The 11649-nt window shown below is 36.1% G+C and overlaps 1 protein-coding gene and 1 non-coding gene across 2 annotated transcripts; both read left to right on the top strand.

The window, feature by feature from the left end:
* The first annotated feature begins 1467 nt into the window (after positions 1 to 1467).
* Positions 1468 to 1575, top strand: LOC112725261 (small nucleolar RNA R71). The gene has a single exon (XR_003164381.1). It is a non-coding gene; the product is annotated as a small nucleolar RNA R71 (small nucleolar RNA).
* Positions 1576 to 9728: 8153 nt separating this feature from the next.
* LOC140176205 (uncharacterized mitochondrial protein AtMg00820-like) lies at positions 9729 to 10073 on the top strand. Its single transcript, XM_072206119.1, has one exon. It carries the CDS (start codon positions 9729 to 9731, stop codon positions 10071 to 10073), a length of 345 nt encoding a protein of 114 aa, XP_072062220.1.
* Positions 10074 to 11649: the final 1576 nt, after the last annotated feature.

Genomic DNA, 11649 nt, shown 5'->3' with positions numbered 1-11649 from the left:
CAATTGAAGGACTAATTCACCTCTGTCAACATCAATCACAGCTCTTGCTGTGGCTAGGAAGGGTCTTCCAAGGATAATGGATTCATCCTCATTCTTCCCAGTATCTAAGACTATGAAATCAGCAGGGATGTAAAGGCCTTCAACCTTTACTAACACGTCCTCTACTTGTCCATAAGCCTGTTTTCTTGAATTGTCTGCCATCTCTAATGAGATTTTAGCAGCTTGCACCCCATAGATTCCCAGTTTCTCTATTACAGAGAGGGGAATGAGGTTTATCCCTGACCCAAGGTCACATAGAGCCTTCTCAAAGGTCATGGTGCCTATGGTACAAGGTATTAAGAACTTTCCAGGATCCTGTTTCTTCTGAGGCAATGTCAGTTGATCCAGATCACTCAGTTCATTAGTTAACAAGGGAGGTTCATCTTCCCAAGTCTCAATACCAAATAATTTGGCATTCAGCTTCATGATTGCACCAAGAAACTTGGCAGTTTACTCTTCAGTAACATCCTCATTTTCTTCAGAAGAGGAATACTCATCAGAGCTCATGAATGGCATAAGGAGGTTCAATGGAATCTCTATGGTCTCTAGATGAGTCTCAGATTCCTTTGGTTCCTCAGAGGGAAACTCCTTATTGATCACTGGACGTCCCAGGAGGTCTTCCTCACTGGGATTCACGTCCTCAACCTCCCTTACAGGTTCGGCCATGGTGGTTATGTCAATGGCCTTGCACTCTCCTTTTGGATTTTCTTCTGTATTGCTTGGGAGAGTACTAGGAGGGATTTCAGTGATCCTTTTACTCAGCTGGCCCACTTGTGCTTCCAAATTTCTAATGGAAGACCTTGTTTTATTCATGAAACTTACAGTGGTCTTGGACAGATCAGAGACTAAGTTTGCTAAATTAGAGATATTTTGTTCAGAGTTATCTGTCTGTTGCTGAGTGGATGATGGAAAAGGTTTATTATTGTTGAACCTATTTCTTCCACCATTATTAAAGCCTTGTTGAGGCTTTTGTTGATCCTTCCATGAGAGATTTGGGTGATTTCTCCATGATGGATTATATGTGTTTCCATAAGGTTCACCCATATAATTTACCTCTGCTATTGCAGGGTTTTCAGGATCATAAGCTTCTTCTTCAGAAGATGCCTCTTGAGTACTGTTGGATGCAGCTTGCATTCCATTCAGACTCTGAGAAATCATATTGACTTGCTGAGTCAATATTTTGTTCTGAGCCAATATGGCATTCAGAGTATCAATTTCAAGAACTCTCTTCTTCATAGGCGTCCCATTACTCACAGGATTCCTCTCAGAAGTGTACATGAACTGGTTATTAGCAACCATGTCAATGAGTTCTTGAGCTTCTGCAGGCGTTTTCTTTAGGTGAATGGATCCACCTGCAGAAGTATCCAATGACATCTTAGCCAATTCAGATAGACCATCATAGAATATATCCAGGATGGTCCATTCTGAAAGCATGTCAGAAGGACACTTTTTGGTCAGTTGCTTGTATCTTTCCCAAGCTTCATAGAGGGATTCACCTTCTTTCTGTCTGAAGGTTTGAACATCCACTCTAAGCTTGCTCAGATTTTGAGGAGGAAAGAACTTGGCTAAGAAAGCCGTGACCAGCTTGTCCCAAGAGTTCAGGCTATCTCTGGGTTGAGAGTCCAACCACACTCTAGCTCTGTCTCTTACAGCAAAAGGGAAAAGCATGAGCCTGTAGACTTCAGGATCTACTCCATTAGTCTTAACAGTATCACATATCTACAAGAATTCAGTTAAGAACTGAAAAGGATCTTCAGATGGAAGTCCATGAAACTTGCAGTTCTGCTGCATCAGAGAAACTAATTGAGGTTTCAGCTCAAAATTGTTTGCTCTAATGGCAGGAATGGAGATGCTTCTTCCATGTAAATTGGAATTTGGTTCAGTAAAGTCACCAAGCATTCTCCTTGCATTATTGTTGTTGGGTTCGGCTGCCATCTCCTTTACTTGTTCGAAATTTTCAATAAGGTTGTCTCTGGATTGTTGTAATTTAGCTTCTCTTAGTTTCCTTTTCAGAGTCCTTTCAGGTTCTGGATCAGTTTCAATAAGAATGCCTTTTTCCTTGTTCCTGCTCATAAGAAAGAGAAGAGAACAAGAAAAGAAGAGGAATCCTCTATGTCACAGTAAAGAGGTTCCTTATTGTTAGTAGAAGAAGAAAAGGAATAGTGGTGAAGAAAAATGAAGAATCCAAACACAAGGGTAAGGATAGGAGCAGTGATGTGAGATGAAGAGAAGTGTTAGTAGATGAATAAATAATTAGAAGGAGATGAGAAAGAAGGATTTTCGAAAATTATTTTTGAAAAAGGGTTAGTGATTTTCGAAAATAGTTTTTGAAAAAGGTTAGTAATTTTCGAAAATTAAAAATCAAAAATTAAAATAATTAGTTAATTAAAAAGAATTTTTGAAAAAGAGGGAAGATATTTTCGAAAATTAGAGAGAGAGAGTTAGTTAGGTAGTTTTGAAAAAGATAAGAAACAAACAAAAAGTTAGTTAGTTAGTTGAAACAAATTTTGAAAAGATAAGAAGTAAGGAAGTTAGAAAAGATATTTTGAAATCAAATTTTTGAAAAAGATAAGATAAGAAGATATTTTTGAAAAGATATGATTGAAATTAGTTTTTGAAAAAGATTTAATTTTTAAAATCACAATTAATGACTTGATTCACAAGAAATCACAAGATATGATTCTAGAACTCAAAGTTTGAATCTTTCTTAACAAGCAAGTAACAAACTTGAAATTTTTGAATCAAAACATTAATTAATGATGTTATTTTCGAAAATTATGAGATAAAATTAAGAAAAATATTTTTGAAAAATATTTTTATAATTTTCGAAAATAACTAAGAAAAATGAAATAGATTTGATTTTTGAAAAAGATAGGATTTTTAAATCGAAAATTTGATTTGACTCATAAGAAACAACTAGATTTTTAAAAATTTTTGAAAAAGTCAAATCTAATTTTCGAAATTTTGAGAGAGAAAAAGGGAAAGATATTTTTTTGATTTTTGAATTTTTAATGATGAGAGAGAAAAACATGAAAATGATGCAATGCATGAAAATTTTTGGATCAAAACAATGAATGCATGCAAGAATGCTATGAATGTCAAGATGAACACCAAGAACACTTTGAATGTCAAGATGAACATCAAGACTTATTTTTGAAAATTTTTATATGCAAAGAAAACATGCAAGACACCAAACTTACAAATTTTTCATGTATAGACGCTATGGATGCAAGAATGCATATGAAAAACAAGAAAAGACACAAATCATGAAAACATCAAGATCAAACAAGAAGACTTACCAAGAACAACTTGAAGATCATGAAGAACACTATGAATGCATGAATTTTTTGAAAAATGCAAGATGAATATGCAATTGACACCAAACTTTCAACTTGACTCAAGACTCAAACAAGAAACATGAAAAATATTTTTGATTTTTTTTTATTTTCTAATTTTTTTGGTATTTTTCGAAAATTAATTTGAAAAAGAAAAATAAGGATTCCAAAATTTTTAATATGAATTCCAGGAATCTTATGCTCTTTAGTCTAAAGCTCCAATCTAAGGGTTAGGCATGGCTTAATAGCCAGCCAAGCTTTAGTATGTAATTACATGCATCAGCTAATTTGCTAAGAAAGACAAAGAAGCTCTTCTCTTGAGTATAAGTGAAACCCCAGTCCAAAAGAGTTTAGACATGGCTTTACAGCCAGCCAGGCTTCAACATGCTTCATGTAACGCTAGAATTCATTCTTAAAAATTCTGAAGAAAAATATATTTTTGAAAACATTTTTATTTTTTTCGAAAACAGATGAGAAATTTTTGAAAGATTTGTTTGAAAAATTTTTGAAAACTTTTTTGAAAAGAAAACGAAAAGAAAGTTACCCAATCTGAGCAACAAGATGAACCGTCAGTTGTCCAAACTCGAATAATCCCCGGCAACGGCGCCAAAAACTTGGTGCACGAAATTGTGATCATCAATGGCGCCATCAACATGATACGCTCAATTGTAATCTCAACTTTTTATCACAACTTCGCACAACTAACCAGCAAGTGCACTGGGTCGTCCAAGTAATAAACCTTACGCGAGTAAGGGTCGATCCCACAGAGATTGTTGGTATGAAGCAAGCTATGGTCATCTTGTAAATCTCAGTCAGGCAGATATAAAATAGTTATGGAGTTTTCGAATATAAATAATAAAATAAGGATAGAAATACTTATGTAAATCATTGGTGAGAATTTCAGATAAACGCATAGAGATGCTTTCGTTCCTCTAAACCTCTGCTTTCCTGCTATCTTCATCCAATCAGTCTTACTCCTTTCTATGGCTGGCTTTATGTAAGGACATCACCATTGGCAATGGCTACTTTTGATCCTCTCTGGAAAATGGTCCGATGCGCTGTCACTGCATGGCTAATCGTCTGGAGGCATCACCCTTGTCAATGGCTGCATCCTATCCTCTTGTGAAAATGGTCCAAATGCTCTGTCACAGCACGGCTAATCATCTGAGGTTTTCGATCATTCTGGAATAGGATTCACCCTCCTTTTGCGTCTGTCACTATGCCCAGCACTCGCGAGTTTGAAGTTCGTCACAGTCATTCAATCCCAGAGTCCTACTCGGAATACCACAGACAAGGTTTAGACTTTCCGGACTCTCATGAATGCCGCCATCAATCTAGCTTATACCACGAAGATTCTGATTAGGAGATCCAAGAGATAATCATTCAATCGAAGGTAGAACGGAAGTGGTTGTCAGGCACGCGTTCATATGGAATGATGATGATTGTCACGTTCATCACATTCATGTTGAAGAGCGAATGAATATCTTAGAAGCAGAATAAGTTGAATTGAATAGAAAAACAGTAGTACTTAGCATTAATTCATGAGGAACAGCAGAGCTCCACACCTTAATCTATGGAGTGTAGAAACTCTACCGTTAAAAATACATAAGTGAAAGGTCCAGGCATGGCCGAATGGCCAGCCCCCATGATCTAAGAACTAGGCATCCAAAGATGTTCAAAGATGTCTAATACAATAGTAAAAAGTCCTATTTATAATAAACTAGCTACTAGGGTTTACAGAAGTAAGTAATTGATGCATAAATCCACTTCCGGGGCCCACTTGGTGTGTGCTTGGGCTGAGTTTGAATGTTACACGTGCAGAGGCTCTTTCTGGAGTTGAACGCCAGGTTGTAACGTATTTCTGGCGTTCAACTCTGGTTTGTGACTTGTTTCTGGCGTTTAACTCCAGATAGCAGCGTAGAACTGGCGTTCAATGCCCTTTTACGTCATCTAAACTCGTTCAAAGTATGGACTATTATACATTGCTGGAAAGCCCTGGATGTCTACTTTCCAATACAATTGTAAGCGCGCCATTTTGAGTTCTGTAGCTCCAGAAAATCCACTTTGAGTGCTGGGAGGTCAGAATCCAATAGCATCAGCAGTCCTTCTTCAACCTCTGAATCTGATTTTTGCTCAAGTCCCTCAATTTCAGCTAGAAAATACCTGAAATCATAGAAAAACACACAAACTCATAGTAAAGTCCAGAAATGTGAATTTAACATAAAAACTAATAAAAACATCCCTAAAAGTAACTAGATTCTACTAAAAACATACTAAAAACAATGCCAAAAAGCGTATAAATTATCCGCTCATCAGTTCTTATGGTTCATAAGGTGGTTGGTATGGTGGATAAGGATTAGGATTGTATGAGGGTGTTTGGTAGTAGGGGACTTGTGAGTATGGTGGTTCAAAGCTATGTTGAGAAGGGGTTTCATAGGCATATGGTGGGGCTTGTTGGTAACTACAAGGGGGTCCACCATATCCATTGTCTTGGTACGCACCTTGGAATGGCTCTTGCTCATAGTAAATTGGTGTAGGTTGATTGTCACGAAAAGGTCAACCATAACCATTGTCTTGGGATGCATCGTAGAATGGTTGTTTCTCATGGCACATTGGAGGAGGTTGTTGCCGAAAGGGTTGATCAAATCCTTGTGGCCCCTCCCATCTTTGATTGTCCCAACCTTGATGCATGTCCTCATTATAGCGTCCATTCCCTACAACATAATTTGAACCAAACCCGTAGCCAAAGGGGTGAGAATTCATAGTAGCAAGTAAAAACAAAACTAATAAGAATTGATGAAAATAAACTCCTAAAACTAGAAACACTAACAAAGAAATAAAAAAGCAAAATTATTCATAATATTTACAATAACCAATAATAAGGCACACGTTTGCAATTCTCCGGCAACGGCGCTATTTTGATGAATGGATTTTTGATGGTAAAGAATTCACAATAAATTCTCGTTGCAAGTATAGTTTCTAAACCAACAAAGAATCCTTTCATACAAACATTTGGTTGTCACAAGTAACAAACCCCTATAAAAATAAACCAAAGTATTCAAACCTCGGGTCATCTCTCAAGGAATTGCAGGGAGGTGTAGTTATTATGGGTTATGGAAAAATATATTTTTGGGGTTTTGAATAAGGAACAAGAAAATAAATTGCAATAAATAAACTAATAACTAATAAAGCTCTTGGCAAGGTATGAGAACTAGAAGTCCTATCCTAGCTATCCTTATCAATTGTGATGAGAATTGTCCATTGCTCCCACTTAGTTAACCTCTAACTATGAAGGAAAGTCAAGTGGATAAATCAATTTGATTCCTCATGTCCTAGTCAACTCCTAAGGAAAGACTAGCTTTAGAGGGATCCAAATTAACTAGCAACTTTCAATTATCAATCAACAAAGGAGTTTGATAACTCAAGAGTCTCTAATTACTCAACCAAAGCCAAAAGGAGAGAAATCTACACTAAAACCCAACCAAGCATTTTATCAAACACTTAGAAGGCACAACATAAAAACATAGAAATTAATAAACGATGATAAAATCCAAAACAACCATTTGCAAGTATCAATAACATAAATTGAAGAAAGCAATCATAAATATGAAATACCTCAAATTGCATTAAATAGAAAATCAAATCTAACATGAGAATTCATAAACCAAATTGGGGAAATAAACAAATCAACAAGAGAAATAAATAAACCAAAGTACTAGAACAATTAAAGTAGAAGAAACCTAAATTGAAGCAAGGTAGAATTCTGAAATTGAGAAGAAATAAACCTATAAACCTAAAACCTAGAGAGAGGAGAGAGCCTCTCTCTCTAGAAAACTACATCTAAAACCTAAAATTATGTAAATGAATGTTGTGTCAATGAATCCCCCACTCTGCAGCCTCTAATATGTGTTTTCAGGCTTGGAACTGGGCCAAAAGGAGCCCAAAAATCGCCCCCAGCATTTTCTGATATGTACAGCACGTGGCTCTGTCACGCGTACGCGTCACCCACGCGTACGCGTTGCTGAACTTTTGAAAGGTCACGCGTACGCGTGATCCACGCGTGCGTGTTGCCTAACTACATGCCAACTATGGCAAATTGCATATCATTTTGAAGCTCCGGATGTTAGCTTTCCAACGCAACTAAAACCGCCTCATTTGGACCTCTATATCTCAAGTTATGATCGATTTAGTACGAAGAGGTCAGGCTTGACAGCTTAGCAATTCCTTCAATTTCTTGTATTCCTTCCACTTTTGCATGCTTTCTTTTCATCCTCTAAGCCATTCCTGCCCTATAAACCCTGAAAACACTTAACAAATATATCACGGCATCGAATGATAATAACAGAGGATTAAACATAGCAAATTTAAGGCCAAAGAAGCATGTTTTCAATTATAGCACAAAATTAGGAAAGAAAATGTAAAACATGCGAATTCTATGAATAAGTGTGAGAATAATGGATAAAATTCACTCAATTAAGCACAAGATAAATCCTAAAAATGGGGTTTATCAGTACTCAACTAATAGCAAAGCATTTAGAGTTTACCTTAAAGAACATAGAACTATTGAAGAGTCCATACATGTATCTTTTTGTGATGCTAACTCTATACCCAGTGCTATTATAGATGATGATGTAGGAAGTGAATCTGAAGCAAGCCCTCAAGATTAAACAAACTCCAAATCTGTCCTAACTGTTGAAACTGTCAGTCCAGAAACTTCTCCTCTGTTCGGAGGAGAAATTTTCATTTTGTCTCCTAACCAAGCAGAGATTTGATAAACCACTATTTTATGGTTTATCTTATGCTAATTTGAGTGGTTTTCATCAGCTTTTCACCCACTTATTCATATGATTTGCATGGCTTTACAATTCCTTCCTGGATTTATTCAATGAGTGAAAACTTGCTTCCTAAAGCTTTAAATTGTGTATTTTAATTTCTCCTTTATACCATTCGATGCCGTGATCTGTGCGTTAAGTGTTTCAGGCTTTATAAGGCAGGAATGGCTTAAAGAATGGAGAGGAAGCTTGCAAAAATGGAAGGAGCACAAGAAATTAAGGAGATGACCAGCGAGAAGCGACGCGAACGCATGGCTCACGCGACCGTGCAAAATGGAGAAAGCGCAGTGACGCGTTCGTGTGTCTGACGCGAACGCGTGGACGACGCGTACGCATGGCAAGGAAAAATGTTGAATGACGTGTACGCGTGGATGACGCGTACGTGTGACCTGCGCGATCTGCAGAAATAACAGAATACGCTGGGGGCAATTTTGGGCCGCGTTTTGACCCAATTTTCGGCCCAGAAACACAGATTAAAGTCAGGGAACATGCAGAGACTCAGGGAATCAATTCATAATTCATAATTTTAGGTTTAGATGTAGTTTATAGAGAGAGAAAGGTTCTCTCCTCTCTCTTAGGATTAGGATTAGGATTAGGATTTATATTAGGATTAAGATTTCATCTTCTGCAATCACAGGTTCAATGTTCCTTTTATTTATTTTATCAATTTAGTTTATGATCTCTTTATATTTAGATTGATTTTCTTTTATTAATGTAATTGAGGTATTTCAGATTTATGATTTTTATTTAGCTTTTTATATTCCTGGCTTTAATTGATTAATTGGAGACTATTGAATTATCAAACTCATCGTGATTGATAATTGTTATTTTTGCTAATTGATTTGAATTCCAATAACTCTAGTCTTTTCTTAGGAATTGACTAGGACCTGATGATCAAATTGATTAGTCCACTTGACCTTCCTTTTTTTAGTAAGGGTTAACTAAGTGGGATTAAAACCCAATTCTCATCACCGTTGATAAGGATAACTAGGATACGACTTCTAATTCTCATACCTTGCCAAGAGTTTTATTAATTATTAATTTATTTTTCTTGTCAATTTATTTCCTTGTTCAAACCTTTTAAAAATACCAAAATATACCTTTGCATAACCAATAATAAGAACACCTCCCTGCAATTCCTTGAGAAGACGACCTGAGGTTTAAATACTTCGGTTATCAATTTTAAGGGGTTTGTTACTTGTGACAACCAAAACTTTTGTATGAAAGGACTCTTGTTGGTTTAGAAACTATACTTACAACGGGAATCTATCTGTGAATTTCTAGACTATGCAAAAGTCCTCTCATCAAGAATTCAAAACAGTGAACTCATCTAAAACTTGTCAAGGCAAAGCCTCTTCTCAAAAGCCTTGTGAATGGAAACTTCTGAAGAATTACCCTTATGAATTCATCATTGGTGATCCTTCACAAGGCATAAGCAAAAGCAAGTAACGTTGCATTCTTGTCCCAATTGGAACCTCTCAATATGAATCAAGCTCTAGAAGACCCCTCATAGATAAAAGCCATGGAAGATGAGCTGTCCCAATTTGAGGAAAACGAGGTTTGGACACTTGTACCGTACACTAATAGTAAAAAGGTAACCGGTACTAAGTGGATTTTCAAAAATAAATTGGGTGAGGATGGAAGTATTATTCGTAACAAGGCTAGACTAGTGGCCCAAGGTTACAATCAAGAAGAAGGCATTGATTTTGATGAATCATTTGCTCCGGTAGCAAGAATGGAAGCAATTCGATTGCTTCTTGCCTATGTTGTCTATAAGGGTTTTAAAATATTCCAAATGGATGTTAAATGTGCCTTTCAAAATGGTTTTATTGATAGAGGTATTTGTGGCTCAACCCCTCAATTTTGAAAATGAAGATTTCTCTAATCATATTTTCAAACTTTCAAAGACTCTTTATGGCCTTAGGCAAGCTCCAAGAGCTTGGTATGAAAGGTTTAGTGCCTTCTTGTTACAAAATAGTTTTCAAAGGGGTACCATTGATACCACTCTATTTATAAAAGAATCTAATGATGACATCTTGCTTGTTCAAGTTTATATGGATGACATAGTGTTTGGTTCGACAAATGAATCCTTGTGTGAAGAGTTTGGAAAACTAATGACTAGTGAGTTTGAAAAGAGTTTGATGGGAGAATTAACTTTCTTTCTTGGTCTTCAAATCAAACAAACTCCTAATGGTATTTTTATTCACCAAGGAAAATATGCCAAAGAATTGATTAAGAAATTTGGTTTAGAAAACTCCAAACCTATGTGTACTCCCATGCATCCAAACACTAAACTTGACAAGGATGAAAATGGCAAAGATGTTGATGAAACAAGGTATAAAGGAATGATATGATCTCTTATGTATCTTACTTCCTCTAGGCCGGACATTGTTCAAAGTGTGGGTGTATGTTCTAGATTTCCATCACATGCAAAATAGTCACATCTTTCAGCCGTTAAGAGAATCATTAGATACATTAAGGACATGTGATCTTGGCTTATGATATGGTAAATCTATTTAGTTTTGTGCAGTAGGTATTGTGATGCAGATTATGCAGGAGATCGAGTAGATAGAAGAAGCACTTCGGAAATGTGTTGCTTTCTTGGCAATTCCCTAAACACATGGTCAAGTAAAAAATAAGCCACTGTTGCTTTGTCCATGGCTGAAGCTGAATATATATTCGCATCCGCTTGTTGCTCACAATTAATTTAGTTAAAAACTCAATTAGAGGATTACAAACTGAAAATTGATAGTATACCCTTGTTTTGTGACAATATGAGTGCAATAAACTTTTCAAAAATCCTGTGTTGCACTCTAGAACTAAGCACATTGAAGTAAGATATCATTTTATTCAAGAACATGTGCAAAAGGGTACTATCGATATTCAATTTGTAAAATCTGAAGAGCAACTGGTTGATATCTTCACAAAATCTTTATGTGAAGATAGATTTTGTATGCTGAGAACTAATCTGGGAATGAGGGATTCCAATTCTGTTGAATAATTGGTGATTTTCTGCTCTCTGTGTGTTTTTGTCTCATAGGTAGTAGGAAGACAAAATTGGGCAAGTGATGAACTCTTAAAAAAAGAGGGAAGGCTTAATCAAATCTAAGAATTCTGGAACTCTGAGCCCAAGTCTGTTACTGCCACCTTTGGGTCTATATAAGACAAATTCTATGATATGGGCTCATTATTTTTTTAATAAAAAATAATTCTTTATTTTTCTTAATTTTAAATATTCATGAGATTTCACATCAAGTTCTTTTCAAGGTCTTATCTAGGTCAATATTTCACCACTTTTCATGGAAGTCTTTTCGGTTACCATGCTTTTAATTTTTAAATCAATTTGTTTTTTGAAAATCGTTTCATTAATTGCATTTGTTTTTAAAAGGAGAAACTTCCCACTAAGCATTTATGACAGTTATTCACTCCTAACCTCTCTCCAC

This window comes from Arachis hypogaea, chromosome 11 (assembly GCF_003086295.3).
Source record: "Arachis hypogaea cultivar Tifrunner chromosome 11, arahy.Tifrunner.gnm2.J5K5, whole genome shotgun sequence".
NCBI lineage: Eukaryota > Viridiplantae > Streptophyta > Magnoliopsida > Fabales > Fabaceae > Arachis > Arachis hypogaea.
Note: the sequence above shows the minus strand (reverse complement) of the source record. Positions and strands in the feature narration are given on the sequence as shown.

Coding starts and splice junctions, on each gene's coding strand:
- LOC140176205 (XM_072206119.1), top strand. CDS start 9,729: ATGGAAGATGAGCTGTCCCAATTTGAGGAAAACGAGGTTTGGACACTT.